General features: G+C 34.2%; 1 protein-coding gene across 2 annotated transcripts; it reads right to left on the minus strand.

The window, feature by feature from the left end:
* Positions 1-3,106: 3,106 nt before the first annotated feature.
* On the minus strand, positions 3,107-17,907 carry EMB2773 (PHD finger family protein). Of its 2 annotated transcripts, XM_085722192.1 has the most exons (29): positions 17,473-17,907; positions 15,865-15,974; positions 15,115-15,251; positions 14,954-15,044; positions 14,560-14,819; positions 13,998-14,105; positions 13,666-13,777; positions 13,375-13,471; positions 12,569-12,755; positions 12,038-12,469; positions 11,408-11,925; positions 11,119-11,329; positions 10,992-11,042; positions 10,716-10,874; positions 10,413-10,580; positions 9,211-9,510; positions 8,975-9,127; positions 7,717-7,886; positions 7,235-7,343; positions 6,854-7,015; positions 6,671-6,775; positions 6,118-6,351; positions 5,618-5,751; positions 5,246-5,539; positions 4,943-5,163; positions 4,734-4,783; positions 4,467-4,559; positions 3,988-4,113; positions 3,107-3,590 (listed from the first exon to the last, which is right to left on the minus strand). In XM_085722192.1, exons 1-29 carry the CDS (start codon positions 17,724-17,726, stop codon positions 3,366-3,368), a joined length of 5,271 nt encoding a protein of 1,756 aa, XP_085578318.1. In that variant the 5' UTR covers positions 17,727-17,907; the 3' UTR covers positions 3,107-3,365. The 2 variants fall into 2 exon arrangements, with proteins under 2 accessions (XP_085578318.1, XP_085578317.1); XM_085722191.1 differs by having other exon boundaries at positions 4,734-5,163.
* Between the last annotated feature and the right edge of the window lie 1,433 nt (positions 17,908-19,340).

Consider the following 19,340-nt stretch of genomic DNA (forward strand, 5'->3'; position numbering starts at 1 on the left):
TTTTATTAATTTGTTTAGTGAGTTATTGCTACTATTTGCACCATCTGCAATATTTTTTCAGTTATGTTTGGATGTTCTATAAAGAATTGTATAGAAAAAATAGAATAGAGTGATATAGATTTTTCATTGTATTGATGTTTTATGAAGCAAATAATGTCACTTTTTCAATTGATAATTCAAGAATAAAAAAATAAAAAAATAAACTAAACTGATTAGATTTTTTAGCTCATCCTCAACTAGTATCTAAACTTCTTAGAATATTTTCTCTCTTGATAAAAAAGTTTAAGGTATATTTTTTTTTTTTTTTTGAGAATTTGTGCATTCAACATATTAAAACATCAAAAAGCAATTTTTTCTACATAAAAGTTATCAATTATTTCCATTTTTAAATAATTTACAAGTGCCCCAAGAGCATGCCCTAAGGGTCACCACATTCCCATTTTGCAACTGTCTCTGATCCTTTCTTATAAGAAAAATATTAAAATATCAAACTAAGGAAATGCATTGATAAGAGTTAATTTGTATTCTTAAAATATCTCCTTTTTATATCCTTCATCCATGGAAAACATGTGAAATGATTGAGAAATTAATATTATTATAAAATTGGGACTATGGTCATGGTGAAAGACTAGTTTCTATCATTTGATTAAAAAAGTTGCGCAAGATGTTATCATAAACTTTCCACGCCAGAGCATTTTCTTAACTCATTCTCGATTATACGTTTCAACCAAAACAATTGTTGTATTTTTATGTTGTAATTTATTTTAAAGTTATAATTATTCTATATATTGTTATTTTGAGCACTTTTTTTTCTGTTGCTACTTGCCCGGTCAAAAACATGTTGCGATTTAATTACCTACCGTTGAGTCAAATCCTAATTGGTAGGATTTAACGTTTGCAACGTTGTAGCAGCAACTATGTATATATAAGATTGAGGTATGGAGGTTCCAAAGGTACAGCCACTATTTTCCTTATTCTCGCAAATCAATCTTCTTATACATGTACATTGTGGTTCATAACTCAATTGAAAAAGATCCCTCAAACGTATATTTTGTGAGTTGGTATTGTTTTCCAAAAAGTTGTTTATGAGATTTTGTTAATTCAGGTGCAATGTTGTATCATGTGCTAGCTATGAAACCAACTGTACCAGATAACCGACTTTTGGCGGTTAAATATACTTAATCTCCCTGCTTTTTCACGCCTCAGTTTGATAAGTTTTCTTATACTCAATTTTGTTTTATTTACGGTCAATTTATTTGTGTTAATCTAGCTCTTTGATTTATTACTTAATGATAATTCTATGTCTAATTTTTTTAACAAGTAACCCAAAGGTTTTTTCTTTGAGTCCTAGCAACGCATTTTCTTTCCAACACACTCCCTTTAATGGGTTAAAAATTCGTATAGATCCCAAATAAATTTAGTAGAATATATTTAAAATCCAACCAATTGAGAAATTGTGTAGGAAAAAGTATGTTCCTAGCATAATTCATTTTCTTTTATTTTGAAAAGCATCAACCCCTGTGAAGATGCTTGCAAGCAATATGGGAGAAAGAATTTAATTTGTATGCATTGCCAATGTAAAATTATTTATAATGTTTTTTAAAATACATGAGTTATCATATTTATTAATTGATATGACAACATATTATTGGACACGTGAACAATAAATTTACACAGTAAGTGCATACAACTTAAACTCGGGGAATAAGAAAACATGGTTCTACAACTTATTCATCAATAAATCCATATTCCTGCTTCTTTAATTTGGATTCTATTAAAGATCATTGCCATCCATGCACTTTTAGACTAAGTTCTTCACCTTTGATTTTATAACCTCATCACGTTCAACAGGATAATGATAATGAACAAATCTCCTGAGCACCAAAATAGTACTGTTCAAGTTTCATGCCGCTAAAGACCACTTTCGCAAAAAATCTTAACTTTCCCACCCTCAGTCAATCTCTCCATACATGATCTTACATCGATTTATTCTAAAATATCAACAGTTTTAGAGCTATGATAGTTGCAAAGGGAGTGGAGGTGGAGCAATGAGGTAACTATCAGGTGAAAAGAGAATGATTGTGAAAGGGAACGAAATGGAAAATAATTAGGTTTTTTTTTTGTCAAGAAAATAATTAGGTTTTGACGGCATAGAATAACGTCGTTAAGACTTCACTAAATCAACATGGGAAGGTTGAGCACGGTAGCCTTCACCCAAAGGAAAGACGAGCAGTAATAGCCACGATATCTCAAAAAAGTAAGTTAAGTTAATGTTTAATTTTGTTTGATAAAACTTTATTTCTGCCGTCTTGACTTTTGATTTATTGCCAGATTTATTGATTTATTGAGCGTATTGTTGACATTGATATTGTTTTCATTAACCACACCTTCAGAATATTAAATACGGTTTTGCACTAAACTTTCTATCCTACAACCGTCTTGTCACTTTTTATCCTGCACCATCCCAAGTCTAGTTCATGAATACCCAATAAGCATAAACTACTTCAACCGGGTTTCACTTAAGTTTCATTGCCCTTTGGTGCCTTTATTATATCTCTTTTAACCAGTCATTTTCTCTCATGTAATAGTCATTTTGGTCCCTGAATGTGTAGCAAGTAGTCATAATAGTCCTTCAATGTATCAAAATTCCAAAATAGTCTCTAATTGTCCACTTTGTTAGTCAAAATAGTCCCTAAAGCTTAAATAATCCCTTAATACTCACAGTAACTCTTTTGATATAGGGAGTAAAATAGTAAAATGACAATAAGTAAGTATAAGGACTAATATGACAATAAGTAAGTCTATTGAAGGACTAATATGACAATATTAACGAAATATTTTAATATTAAGGACTATTTTGACTAATAAAGTGCATAATCAGGGACTATTTTGCAATTTCGATACATTGAGGGACTATTGTGACTACTCGTCACTTATTCAGGGACCAAAGTGATCATTCTCTCATGAAAAATACACCGAAGACACCAATTGTAACAAAAGCCAATGGCACCTAAGTGAGATCCATTTCAACCTTGGGGAATTTCTTTTTCGTATTTATTACCACTACCATTAATATAGGACTTGTGTGCTGCTGGACAATAGGAAATAATCAAATATGATTTGTATGGCTGGGATGAATTGTCCATCAATAAAAGAATGCTGCCACTATAATATGAAGCAAATTACAGACCGAAACAGAGAAAATCATACAATCAACTTAGGCAAGGAAAATCCCAAGCCCATGCTTTCCTGCACTCTGTTTCCTTAAACCCTAATCTATTGGCCCTCATCCTATTCTGTAACCTTTTTTATAATTCCTATTTGATGTACAGGTTAGCCTATCTACCATTTACTTACATCGATCACTATTGCCTGGAGTTTCTAAGGCTTGACCTGCGGCCACCACTAAAACTTATGTTGCGCGATCCACCAGCCCAATCCTCATCGTCGTCCTCATCGTTATCACCACCTACTATCGGTGGTCCAGATTTCCGAACTTTTCTGGGTGTTTGTGTTGGTCTCTTCCGTTTTATATTTGCTGTGTAGAGTGAATAATCCACTGTGTCTTCCTTCAATGCATTCTTAAACTCCTGGTGCAACAATGAGACACAAGTTCAATTGAAATTAGGAGCTTTGCAATTAAAATATGCTCACGGTACTTTATTTAGGGAAAAAATCTTAATAAATTTTCTCAATCAAAATGAATTCAAATTCATAGGTTTGTTTGTAGAAAAATTACATGAGAACTTGCAAAAAAAATTAAGACAAACTGACTTCAAGTTATAAAAGATTTCATTTAAATTATAATTTTATTATCGTTCTTATTAGAGAAATATACTTAATATCATACTATTTTTGAATTTTTTTCTTCATAAATGCTGTAGACGAAATTACTCTAACTTACTCGCAATGGCAACAGAAACTCTCAATGTGCAAAACGTTAGGTAGCATATACGAAAGAAAACAAATTCACATAAGCTACATTACCTGATATCTTTGTATTAATTCTTGAGGACTTGTAGGCAAACTGAACTGAGATTCACCAATATTAAAGGGAATACTCTGTCTTGAGAACACATCACCAGGTTTTGGTGGTTCACTGGGAGAATAAGCCTGAATGAAAATGGGAAAACATCCCAAAGAGAGACGACGGTTAGCATGCTATTTCATCCCTCTAGTCAAAAGGAACACAGTGTTCGAATGTCGGTAATTGATCAAGGCCGGACCAAGACCCAAGCTACTAAAACAGGGGCTTTAAGCCTCAAAAATATGGTTAGCTTAGTATTACTGATCAAATTTTTTATGAAAAAAAAGCAAAAAAAAACACAAGTCTCGTATTAACAAAAAAAGGCCAGCCTAAAGCTGTCTTGACAGGAAAAAGTTACTTCTCAAAGTTAGCTTAAGGCACCACTCGTTATTGAGTCGATCGACAGTGTAAGTAATTATAATATGCAGCATAATTTTACCTGACATCTAGCATCATCGAGACTATACATGATTTTTAGGTGTCTCTTTAGCTTTAAAAGAAGTTGCAACGCAATCGCAGATAAACAGTCAGCCTGCAGAAGCATAGTGAACAAAACAAACGTGATCATATGACCCAATTACTAAATTACTTTTTTTAAGGGAACTTAATTACCGACTAATGGAAATGTGCATATTCTACTGTTTGGGGAAAATATTTCACATGCTTGTTTACTTAAGAGCAATACATTCAATTAGCTCCATCATACCTGAACTTTCTCCAGATCATCTTTTGAGAAGGAAAAGGAATCTGCAAAACCTGCAGCATGTGGCTTTACTTTCAATCTACCATTATGTGATAAAGGATAATCTGGCAATTGGTGATTTGTTCCATTTAAATCCACTGATGTCATATCATCGACGTAGGGCTGAACATCTACATTTTGCTGAAATGGACCATTTAAGTCCATCGACTGACCTTGGGTTGAATGAATAGGTTCATCTGTGGCCCGTTGATACATTCCATTCCCATGAGGTGTACCCTGACCCTCACTTTGTAATAAGCTTGAACTCCAGGCTTTGAAATTCGCCTCCAGTGGACCAGCCCTAACCTGAACTACTCGATTGATAGTATAGATTAAATAAAGTGGTTCGTCAGGTGCAACGAATGGAAGCAAGGCAAGGACCTCTGTGCAGTACCTGTGAAAAGAATCCAAAGAAACCAATTAGGTCACTTAAAAACTCACATGATCAACAAAGAACAACGACAAATAAGACTTACGTTAAGAAAGCTATTACAAATTTGTTCCATTTTGGATTATCAAATTTTCGCACGATTGAGGACATAAATTTGTTCCTTGATATCCGATTCCCTCGGATGAGCTTGTATATTCGAGAAACCCCAACTCTTGATTGAGTGAGCGAGTCAGCCTCAGGTTTCCCTTTTCCAGAAACAGGGATCTTAGATTGAGTCTTATGGTTAACATTTTCATCAGGACTAACAAAAATAGATTGCATGAACATAAAAGACATTTGAAGTCCATCACCCAAGCGGCTTTCAAAAAATGCAGGGTACCTGAAAAGATCCTTTTATTAGTTAATGCAACTTTGTTGATGTGGATTATACCATCCAAAATTATATATAGGAGATTACTTTTCATGCATATTCATTAGGAGATGATGAGCCATCTTCGAATTTGACTCTAGAGGATCTGTTTCAAGTGCTATAAGATATGGAACACACGTGATGGGATGAACAAGACCTTGACGCAGCACAACTTCAACAATCTGCATTATCAGCATTATCTCTTATTAACATTCATGAGAAACATAAAACATAACTACTTTTACAGGAATGATCAAGTTCCAATGAAAAAAAGCTAACAAAAAAGATAGATCATTTAATCCACATTCATTTGGACAGGTGACTAAGAACTGCAAGATTTTCCTTTAATCTCCCTTGCAAAACATCAACCTAATAACTCATCCTCTTTATGTCACCCATCAATCCAAAATATTTTAATGGAAGAAAGAAAAAAAAAAGGACTATAGTTGTTTAAAATATTTTAATGGGGAAAAAAAGGACTTTACTTGTTTCTTTGCATATGATTTCCAAGTATTAAATCTAATCCAAAACAGAAGCTAGGTACTGACCTTCAAGGCTGATTGTCGAACTTGTGTATTGAAATCAACACATCTGCCCAGAATATTATCCCAGTACAACTGAATTATGCCCCCGCATATGTTTGTATCCCCAGCTCCAGCTGCAACAGGCACACTCTGCCCAGCTCTGACCGAGTGACCGGGTACTTTTCCATCAACTTCCTCTGTTTCCATTTTGCTTTCAGCATCAAGAAGATACTCAAACATGTTTTGCAGTGCTTGAATCTGATTATAAGAATGATTCAGTATCCATAGAAAAGTATATGTGAATTAGCAAACTTATACCTTAAATAAATATTTGTAAGATGTGAATTTAAACAATCCAACATAAATATTAGTAAGATGTGAATTTAAACAATCCAACCATTGAAAATTCTCATTATGTAGATCAAATGTACAAAGCTTCATACAATTAAAAAAAAACTATTTGATTTAATTCAACAGTTAAATTGGCTAAAGTTGCATCTTAGAAATAGTTGTTAAAAGGACAAAGGTGCAATTATGCTAGTGCTATACGTCTAAATGAAATATCGGTATACATTACCTTAAGCCGATCATCAGCAATAGAAGACAATGTTCCCTCCAGTATCTTGCCAATGTCATTTTCTAACATATATTCAGGCCTTGCAATTAGAACATAACCTAGTGCCTACAAGAGTTGAAATAAAACATCAACAACATTCAAGATTAAACAAAGATAAGAACCGAGTCAATGAGAAACACTCACCTGCAATGATCTAACCTTGAGAGCATAATCCTCCACAGCAAGATACTTCATAAACAAGTTGAGACTCCTCTTGACATCAACAAGTTTGTTACCAGAGCTTGCTAACAAACAGTTGCCATAACGAATAAGCAAACCAAGACAGAAGAGAGATCGCCCGACTAGCTGTAAATGGCAGCAAACAATTTTGAATATACATGCCATATAAAATTTGTGATGAACCAGCTATTCTAAAAGTTTAAGCTGATAGTTGAAAATTCATGAGTGGTTTATATTATATCTAAAACATGCCCCCTCACATTTTTTTTATGTAGATGCACATAAACTCCAACAACAAATATACTACATTAAAAGTCAGATTTTAACATGATTCTAGCACCAAACCTGCTTGTTTACAACTGCCTCGGTGTCCAAACATTTGAAGAAGACCTGAATAAGATGCTCAATTACAGCAGCCCCCTTTCCAGCCAGCTCACTCATACTGCAGAGGCACCTGTTCAAGCAATAGTAATAAATAAGACCTATAAGTAGATGAAAGGGTAAGCAAACTCTATGGAAGGAAAAATAAATTATCTACTATTTGCAGTCTGCAAAAAGTAGGGTTTCAGAAATATCTCAATATAATCCAAAAATTGTTATTCAATGATATGCTTTTTTTGTTCTGTAATTATGCAAAGCATAAGAAAATTATTTAAAAATTATCATATACAACATAACATTCAAAATTTATAAATTCTTACATTCAAAAAATTAGAAAACTGCAAATTGCATGAATTTATTAACAGGCTATTTCCAGGATGAAGCAGCAGAACAGAAGTAATACAACACATCTAACTAATGAAAATAACGGTAAGAGATTACAGTACTTGATACAAGCATGGACAACTGCCAAGAAAGAATGTCTGAGAATCATCTGCTTCAAATCCTGTTCGAGTTCATCCACAATACTCGGAGGCAACTTACGCAGCAACGGCAACACAGAATCAATTATAAATATTATACTCTCAAGTAGCTGTGTGACCATGCTATTGTCAACCTGAAAATAACAACAAAGAAAAGGATATGGATGAATGTTCCCTTTTCATGTTACACTTTTTTGTAGGTCATAGTATCCGAGGAATTGATGTCAAAAGCTAGAGAAACAATACACTTATTAATTAAGTAATAAATATAAAACAGATCAAAACTGAAGCAGAAGCTTTGTGTCCTAAATATATTATGCATAATTAATTAATAAATATAAAACAGATCAAAACCGAAGCAGAAGCTTTGTGTCCTAAATATAATATGCTCAAATATGCATCAGCTATAAACTTAGACATGTTAGTTTACATATTATATGAACACACCTATTGAAAGTTTTCAGCATTGCAAATGCAAAAAGTGAGGGGGAAGGAATAGGTTGTAAAGATCCAACACTCTGCTGTGATATTATCTTTTTACCCATATTAAGCACCTAGGCATTGTGGGAGGCTATGAAGCATGGATACATCTCGAGGTGTCAGTGTTGAACGTCGTTGACGCCAGCATGTTTTGGACAATACTAGGTTTATGATGTCAATGGCGGTCAGATGGCCAAAATTCCAACATGTAAATGTGGGTTGCAACTTAGAGCACAGCTACAAATTGCCTATGCCGATAATGGAACCAGCAATGCCATCCTTACACCCTTTAGTAAGGTGTATGACACACATAATAGTCTAATCACAGTATAAGCAACTGTAACTGTAGTTACAGTTGCATGATAGTTAATACAGGACAGCAGTAGGAAATATGGAGTAAAGACATTGGATAATGCATATATGCGAAAAATAATATAGGAAATGAAGTTGAAAACATCATTGAATTTTTACAGTGAATAAACTAGCGTTTTATTATATTGAGAACAATTATAATATGCATATATACTGTATACATACAACCAAAACGACATATGGAGTAATACATCTCAGCTCCGACAAAATTTGATAGAAGCACCAAAAGAAAAACAAGACACCACCCTCATGCTTACTAGTTTGAAATTGACATCCATCATATGCACAGCAATAATTCAAGCAGTTCAATACACAATGCATAATAATACTGGAGTAAGCCCAATATATAAGTCTTAAGATTAGTCTTAACCTGAGTCTTCAGGTATGGCTGCAAAGTAATGACAAACTGGGAAGGGTTAGAGGCTGGTGCACAGAGCGTTGGGTCCACAAGACAAAATGCATGCAAGACTAGCACATACGGAAGTGCATGCTTTTCCAATTCATTACTGTTCATTTCATCAACCTGATCATGAACGTAAACTCAGTATTTTCATATCAAGGTAGCCAAGCATAAAAATTAGATGAATGGGCATATTTCTAGTGTACCTGCAATATCTTCTCCAGCAAGCATTTGCACATCAACTCACAACGCTTACGCACTGTTACAAGAGACACTGGGTTGACCCCACTTGCTTTTGTAGATTGCGGTAAAAAATCAAGTGTCAAGCAGCGCTTTATTACAGTTACAAGAAGCTGGTTATTGGGCAATCTCTTCAACATTTCTACAATTTGCTCTGTTTTCTTAGCTACCTCAAGTGGAACAGTACTACCATCTTTAAAGACCTGAGTTTGTGGAGTAGAAGGCTCCTCAAACCAGAACTCATAAAATGTTTTGCAAACAAGATCCTGTAAATCAGAAGCAGAATAGGAAGAAACATTCTCAATATCCAAAAAGGGTTAGGACATTGAGCGATAAATTAGGAATCTGTGCATGAAGAGCTTATCATCATATAAGCACAAGCTAAAATCCAGTTACTAATAATTAACATGGCACAACGAACCCACTCACCCCCTATTTAAAGAGTTTAGATGAAAGGTGCAACAATTATAGACCATCATCACCACCAGTAACCTAAAGGGGCATTTGTTTCAAGGCTGTGACTATATTCCAGGGAATGATAGTCCCAGAATAGAATTGCTAGGAATGTAACTGCCAAAAGAGATGTTTGGAAAAATGTTTATTTTTCCTAGGAAATGTTTTTTAAAATAATTGGTCCAAAAAATATTAACGATGATGTAAAATAAAATGAAAGTGGGAATTTATGGTTACAAGAGTTACACATAAATTTCCCTCAAAAAAAAGAGTTACACATAAATTATATTCCAATGGGAATAGAAGATTCCGTTCCTTGACATGAGAATAGAACCAGGGAAAAGCATGTCTAATCTACACTACTGGGAAAGAGTAATACAAAGTATTTTTTCAACAAACTTGTACCAAATATAGGAATGTTGCATTCCCAAGCTCGAATTTCCAGGAATAATTTCATATAACTTTGAAACACACACCCACTAAGAGAATACCACGATGGGGATGAAGCATGTAAATCCCCAAATACTTAATGGCATAAATTATACTTGACAGCTAGATACAACGTTTTTGAAAAATTTAGATACATGATTTAGAGGTTCAAGCAGGAACTTCAAAGTACCTGGATACTCGATTCATCATCAGTAACACTTGTCAACAATATTTTTGAAATACTTAGATACACAATTTAGAGGTTCAAGCAGGAACTTCAAAGTACCTGGATACTTGATTCATCATCAGTAACGCGTGAAATTATCTCTGTGCAGGCTCTTGTAAACCCTGAGAAGTTGGCATCTGAGCAGCACATATCTCGGATAATTTTTATAGCTCGTTTTCGAACACTCACTCCAGTATCTTTGATTCTTTCGGTAATCTTCTCAAAATACTGCAGTACAAATTTGAAAGTTTGTTTCAACAATCCAACAACCCTAAGTGTGAGGGTCTCCGTAACAGCCATGAAGTTTGCAAGGCATGAACAGATTTATTTTTTACAATTAAGGAAAGAGCCATTGACACATACCTTAAAACCCACATCTGGATGTGAAGCAATATGCCTACCAACAAGTTCCAATGCTGCTTCTCTAACAGATATTGCAGTGTCACAGAACCTACCTTCAACGGATGATTGTACAAATTTATCACCCAATACCTCTGGATCAGCCTCTACAATGATACTAACCTGTTCATCATATTAATATATTAAATGAAAGACAAAAAGATAAAACCAGGGGAAAGAAACTATATTAAGTATCCCATTTTCACTTGAAAACAGAAAACTTAAAGATAATCAACTTACTGCTCGTAAAGCTTTAGCCCTAATTACTGGAGAGTTCTCCTTCAAACTTACCTGTACAACATATGAAAGATTACAACACAGTTCGGATTATTTTAAAAAGTAAGGGTAAGGGGAAATATCAACTGACCAAAAGCGTGTGAAAAATCTTATCAAACCCTCGACAAAATGAACTGTTTTGGCCTAAAGCAAGAGTTATCTTCTTGATTGAATCTCGCGTCAGCATAGAAGAAACAGAACCAGAATCCCGTACTATGGTTCTTGATTTCATCCTAGCAAAGTAGTAAATGGGCTTCTGCTGACATTTTGGATCATTTTTATACCATGAGCAGAGATAAAACCTGCACAACACATACAAGCATTACCTTTGCATAACTGCAACTAGAATGTCAATTACAAAATCCATAACAACTACAAACCAGCAAATGAAATGATGTAGGTCATCAGCAGACGTGACATCTTGAAAGTAATTCAAAAGCAGTTGTTGAACAATCTCATGGTTAGAAAATGCAGAATCATCCTTTGACACTTTACGATTCTTTTTTGCATCATCCTTGCGCTGGGAATTGCAATATGATTGTAATACAAGCAGTTGCTTTGAGCAGATGCACATAAGACAGTACCAGTTCCGGTTGGGGACTTCGTTTTCTTTAACATCCAGGCAATCAGCATGAAAAAGCCTATCACAGCCAGAACATTTGAACAAATTTTCAACCCTTCCTCCCAAACAGACACAGCATGTATCTTTTGGATAATGCTGAGGAGCAGCATCCTCACTAAGTAAATCCTGGAGTACCCAGAACTTTTCCTGGCTACAAATCACAGCATCACGCTTCAACCTTGCAGCAATAGTGCCAAGAATATCAATTGCCATGGAACGTGAAGCAAAATCCTTGGAGTTTGACCCAGCATTCTGAAGTAGTATGGCACATAGAACCTGAAAGAACTTTCAGCAGTAAACTAACCTGATGCCTTTACCAAAACAATAATTTGACATAAATACATGCAGAACCCTGCACAAACACTTCAAGCACAGACACAAAAGTTACCTCTAGAATAGAAGCTGAAGCAGGATATTCGGGTAAGTTTAGAGTGTTCAGTAAATCCGTAACAAGATTCTCCATTATGGATTTCAATTCAGAAGCATCCTGAGTCTTTACACTCGCAAGTCGCTCAAGTACACTTCTCCAAAATAGACAGCAGGCTTCTGTTACTGCGTCGCGGCATTTAGTTGGATAACTAGCATCGAATGAGACTTCCAAAACAGAGTTACCACTTGATGCTTGTCTTAAATTATCAGGAAGGTTAGCACTACAGTGAATTAATTGGATTAGCAAAGCAGTAATCATCTGGATCTGTCTTTGCTCTTCCTCGCGTATGTGATAATTCCTTAAAGCTCGCTTTGAATGCGGTAATTTCCAAAGAAGGTGAAGCATTTCATCTAACACGTAAGTGCGATGTTGTGTGTATAAATAGAATATCTGTACCAGCATATGTAAAAACAACAATTACATGTCAGCTATCTAAATGAGCATGAAAGCCAATACTCAGAAAGTTTTATGAGAAAGAGGTGTTAGTACCGCACTGAGTAAACCAATTGCCTTCAATTGCAAGAGCTGGATGTTATCAACCAAGAATGTTGTAATGCTTGTTTTTACAAGTTGTAAAATACAACTATCTGACAACCTCTCTATTAACAACAAATCCTTGAGTAGTCCAAGAACAGTACACAACTTCTGAAGAATAACATTCACAGCACTAGAGAACCTAATAAAGCATGGAAGAAGAAGAAAAGATCATAAACAAATCTAACTATAGACACATAGAAAAGCCAGGGGTGTCTAGGGGCTGTTTGGTACATTTTCGGATACAGATGAATAGTGTAACAGTGTTGAACAAGAGTGAGATAGGATACAAACATTGTGTTAGGTACACAGAACAACAAACCAAATAATATCATATCATCTCACCTTCATAATTGAGATGGTTTAATTTATTTTTTTTGTTGATTTAGATTAACTTTTATATTATGTTTATTGTTTTAAATTTGATTAGATTTTAAATTATTATTATTTTTAACTTTTACATATTTATTAAACTTCTATAAGAGGACAAGGGTGAATGAGGGGAAAGTTTTAATCCTACTTGGCTAGTTTCTAGCCCAACCCTTGCCACAGGATATAACTTTAACTAGACAATGGGAAATAGATTTAACTTATTTTATCCTACTGACTCACCAAATAAACTAGACAATACGAGATAGATTTAACTTATTTTATCCTGATGACTCGCCAAATAATGGATTAAGACAATATATGATAGTTTATTATATCTTGTCTATCTTATCCTAACCACCAAATGGTTTTTGATGTAAAAATAACCGAACCTGCTTGATGCCGATTTCTTCAACTTCACGGTCTTGCTGGTAGTTCGTCGTTTTTTGCTTGCTGAACCAAATTCAGCATCATTTTCCTCATCGTCAACTGTAAAGCACATAAAGATTAGCAGTTTAAAGCCACATATAGGATAAAATTCTTTCCAGTTTCTTTCTCCCATAGTGACCCTCAGATAAATTATAAAACAGCATTAAATATCAGTAGCATCTGTATCCTCTAGATGGAAAGATAATGAAAAAGAAAAAAATGATCTGTTTGGCACAAAAACTGAAAAGGCTAACCTTCATGGGCAGTGTTTTCACTAGGTCTGTATAACGCACGGTATGATGGATCACACGCACACATCACATCCATAATCTGATGCCTGGAAAAATCCAGAATTCTCTCAATGACCTGACAAAGACAAATTACTTTAAGGCCTTACAGATTACAATTATTAATAGAGTAACAATTTGACCACATCATGGCAACGCAAACTACTTTCAAACAATACTTTTCTCCTGCAAAGAGAGCTTTTATTATTAAATTTTCTTTTCCGAAGACGATTTCTAAAATAACAATTGACTTGTTCATAATGATAATAATATTCACTTGAAGCGCATAAATAACTCACCTCTTCTTTATAAAGTTGCTTTGGCATGTCAGTGTGAGCCATCACCGCCAGTGCGGCATGAATGGATTCCAACGCAACTAAAAGAGACGAAACTAGTTCTGAATTGGACTGAAACATGGAACAATAACAGTTACAACAACAATTAACTACAAAACCTGTGCCGTTTTTAATTTGTGTAGATAGGAACTCATCTATGAAACTCATTATTCATTACTGTTGTAAATAGTGAAGTTTTACTATTATTATTAGTAATTTGTAATTGGCCCATTAGTTATTAGTCAGGCCCATTAGGTTAGAATAGCCTATATAAACACATTAGTGGTTGTACATATTTCATCTCTGAAATATAATATTCAGTTTTCACATTACCTTGCCAAATTTTATCGATGTACCAAAGCTATTTTTAAATATAACATTTCTGTTTACTACCGAATGCTATTTAGATTTTAGCAAATTACTATTGTAACAGAAAAAATAGAGGTCATAGTCAAAGCCAACTAAATCTAAACAAGCCAAAAAAATTCAGCATAGACTAGTACAAAAGAATTGAAAGTGAACTTACATTGTCACAATCCTCAATTGACAGGCCTTCAGATATATGTATCTGATGATCTAAAACCTTTAGCAGTCTAACAAGTAATTCTACAGGGACCAAATGCAGAAGTTTTTTCTCACGTATAGACATTATTTCATTAACAAGCAATCTAAGATCTGAAAGAGGCAATGGCAACCACTCTGCTGCTTCATCTCGATCATCACTGTTCAATTCAGACTTGCTACATAAGTCCTCCAAAAACTCACAAAACCTTCTGATGCTGGCATCTAAACAGACAACAAATACCATTTATTACAGATTTAAACATGGATTTGTCTGTGATGTATGTGCATCCAGGCACACACAGGGCAAACAAACAAAATTGTTGAAAATTAGGATTGTAGAAACCCGTCATGCCTACCTTGAAGTGTGGCAGGGTCAGGTTCAATAGATATTCCATTGCCACCTTTCTTCTTAAGTTTTGATTTCTTAGAAGACAGTGTAGAAATGTCCTGCCAAATCATATAAAAATTAGGAAAAGAAAAAGTATATATCAACTGCTATTACCAAATGCAATCATACATTTGTATAAACATTATCAGGCTGTCGGCTAGGAGTTGCACTGTAGTCTTCTTGAGTCTGACTTGGGACAGAAAAACTTGATTCAGAGAGCTTTGTTTCAGGTAATACACTACCAGAGATCTTCTCCTTGACGGGACCTGAGAAACTTGACCAATATAATAAACAATAAGCAGAGCACTATTAAAATGTTTAATGGAAAGAAACGAGACCAAAGGAAAATGAAATTTTTTTAACGAAAGGGCAAACACACTATACCTATTATTGGACTATATAAAGACATTTAGTATGCGTTGCAACTTATGGTACATTATGTACTGTATTATGTACAATTGCAAATATGTCTTATTTGTTTCATTAGTCTAGATGTTGCTAATTAGTCCAGGAGTTTCTAGAAACCCTGTATGCTGTAACTAACTGAAGCTGACTCAGTTGGTGATAGTTACATGTTTTGACAGTTATTTTCAGACCTTGGACACCTATATATGTGAGGTATGCTCATTGTAATCTTAGATTGAGAATACACTCACAAATCACTCTTTTTAGTTCCTCTCTCTAAACCATAATCTCCAAACCTATAAATTTTGAAATCACAAACCTTTTATAGTTTTATAAATTTTGAAATGGCACTAATTTGTCAACATGAAACCAAAAATTTATTGGACTATATGACACTTTCCATCTAGTATATATCTCATTCTGGTCAATTACTCCATAATGAATAGGACAGGAACCAGTGAGTGCATTGTTTACCTTCATGACTGCATTCAAATGCTTCAGGATTGCACCTGAGAACTTCATCGTGGAGTTCTAAAGGCTCGGCGTAGTTATACGGAACAGTTTTGGCATCGTCTCTTAAATTCCTATATAAGACAGCGTAAATTAAATCGTATTAAATTCAACACTAAGTAATGATACTAATGACATAAGCAGGATTGATGATGATAACGACAACAACACGTATTCATAAACCGACACATTTCAACAAACCGACAAAAAAATGGATACATAGAAACGGTTGGAATGAAGGTCACTTTTTTCATATTAAAAAAACACGGCAAATAAAAATTCATGCAGTTGGCACAAACTTTGCTCATACTTACCATGACCTCGGACATGTTAAATAGCGGTTATAGCGCTATTGCATAGTGGAATTTGAACAAATCTCTATTGTTCCGCGATATGCTATTTAGTGCAAAACATTGTGAAATAACGGCAGCATAACACTGTTGCGTAGCGGAATTTGAACAAACCGCTATTTTCCGCGGTCCGCAATTGACAACACTACATTTACCTATTCTTTACAACGAAAACGAATCCGATGAAAAAAAAAATTAGAAGGTAAAAGTGAAAAAAGGTCAATAATCTCTCAATCACAAACTATAGTATCAAACCCTATTTGCCAATAATAAAAGTATCAGTTACTTATAACAGAAACACTGATCTGCCTGTAAACTAAACCTACAACTAAATTTAAGGTATGATTTCACTTTTCACTAATTAAATAAAAACTGAAAACTATAACTAAACATGTAACAACTAATCACCTACAAATATTATACCAGCATTCAACATATGCAACTCCAACACTAATCTTCCTATAAACTAAACCTAAAAACATCACCATGAACAAATGACCTAAATTATCAATACTTAATTACCTAATTTAAAACTGAAAACTATAACTAAATAAGCAAATCAATCACTATGCAGTCAACTACATAAATCGCTAAATTCATACAAGCTTCAAAAGTCAAATCTAAAGTAAATCACATGAAAACTCGAACTCTTCTAATTTCGTAAATTTCTAATTATTTATAACCTAAATTGTAAATAATTAATTAACTAATTAAAATCTGAAAACTATAACTAATTCACAAGTCAACAACATATATCGTGAAATTCATACAAGCTCCAAAAGTCAAATCTACGGTAAATCTAGTGGATATTTGAATTCTAACTTTATTTCAGTTTACAACCGTGAATTTTTCACTTACACAAAAACATTAACACTAATTCACAAAAATCGAGAAACTCATACAAGCTCCAAAATTCAAATGAAAATTTGAATTCTTCTAGCAATAATTCAAATTCATACAAGCTCCAAGCACTATGCAGTCAACTACATGTATTGCGAAATTCATACAAGCTACAAAAGTCGTATCTACAGAAAATCACACGAAAATTCGAATTCTTCTAACTTAATTTCAGTTTACAACCGCGAATTTCAATTATACAAAAGCATGAACAATGATTCACACCTAATTTGTTAATTTCCTACAAATTCAAACTAAACTAGCAAAATCAGTAATCACAATGCGAATGAAAAATTTGCAACTAAAAAATGAACGAAATGCTTACAAGTACGAAACATCAGTGTTCCGGAGCATTTCGGCGATTTTTCTAGATTGCGAGAGAATCTCAACGCGGTTCAACGGCAACGGTGAATCGAAGAGACGTAGGTCATGACCGGAAGCACCGCAGAAAACCGGAAGCGAAGGTAAAGGCAAACAAGAAGCGACTTCGGAATGAACTGTGTTCGCCATACTGATTCCGCGGTGGTCGGAGAGTGCCTCCGCCGCCGTAACGGCATCGGAAGTTGTTGGAGGAATCATCGATTAGTCACGTGAAGAGCATGTGAGTTGTTGAAATTTGAAAGAGTGAAAATAGAGAAAGTAATACGAATTTTGAGGTTGATTAGGGTTTTGATTTTGAAGTTGTTGAAAAAATGTTGAACCCTAGAGGGATAAAATTGGAAGTGAATGGCGGGGAAAAAAAGTGATTATGTGAGTAAGTGATTTTGGATTGGAGAAGGAAATGGGTTAAGTAGATTCGGTGTTAGAACGGTGTTTGACTATGAGATTACGGAAACACCCTTGCGGTTTGTGAGAAGCTTGTTGTGTAAGCTTATAGTCAACATTGTAGATCCATCTTCCATGGAGGGTGTGTTTGGAAAGTAATCAATGTATGGTTGACTAAAAGCTACACTACACTTACTAGAGGTGGAGTTGAGTAATCCACTTTTGTGGAAATGTGTGTTTGAAACCGGTTTTCTTGATTAAATTTCCGCAAAAGCGAGTGTTTTTTTACTATAACATGAGAAACTATAATGTCAGCCTTTTGCAAAAACATGAAAATCTATCGTAGAAATGGTAAACTGTAATTGCCGCTAAACTGAATGTATGGTAAGTAATGTTTTATATGAAGAAATGAAGAAACTATACTGTAATGAAGAAATGGTAAACTGTAATTGCCGCTAAACTGTAATTAACAAGACCGAATGATTATGAAAGACATTATGTGTGTAGGAGTTGGGTTTTTATAGACACGAAGGCTAATTGTGAGCGACTGTATTAACCAACATTCTAATAAAGTTAATAAGTTGATTGTGAGCAACTATATTAGCTCACTTTCTAACAAAGTTAGAGCATTGCTATATAGTACGGGAGACGGCTGCACGAATTTGGACGACAGTATAAAACACAAGGGTATTGCGGTAGTATTGGAAACAAGTGATGGGTATATTGATAATTATCAGTACAAAGTTGTGCAATTCTTTCCTTTCATATTCACGGTGTTCGCAACATGCAGCATTCTCCATGAAGGAGCGTTGTTAAATAACACGGGAGACGGTTGCACGAAATCGGACTTGTCATCTTCATATGGTATATTAGTAAGAGTAAATTACACTCCCCTCCCCTCAAAGATGCTTGAATTACACTACCCTCCCCTCTTATGTTAAAATATACACTCTCCTCCCCTCTTATTCAAAACATATTAGAAAATATTTCACTCCCCTCCCCTGAGAGAAACATGAATTACATTTCTCTCCCCTCTTATGTTAAAATCTACATTTTACTCCCTTATTATATTTTTTTTATTTCTAATAATCTAGCAAAATAATAATAATCTAACACACTTCGGAAAAAAAATACTATTGCGGGTCTATTTTAATATAATCAAAATTTGAATACATATTGTTTGCTATTTTTTATTCAAAATTTCATTAACATTTAGTTTTAACCCCTATTATAAAATATGAAACAACACAAAATGAAATTAAAATATGTGAAAAATTACTAAAGACAATAAATTATGCTTATTTAAAAGTTGGTTTTATGCTCTAAATTATAAAATTAACAGTAAAATATTTAAATTTAATTATCGTTGATATTTAAATTATAAAAAAATGAATTTATTTTTCTTAAATGATGGTTCAAAATTAGTAT

The sequence above is a fragment of the Medicago sativa genome, chromosome 6 (assembly GCF_051527215.1).
Source record: "Medicago sativa cultivar Bolivia chromosome 6, Bolivia_mono, whole genome shotgun sequence".
Lineage (NCBI taxonomy): Eukaryota > Viridiplantae > Streptophyta > Magnoliopsida > Fabales > Fabaceae > Medicago > Medicago sativa.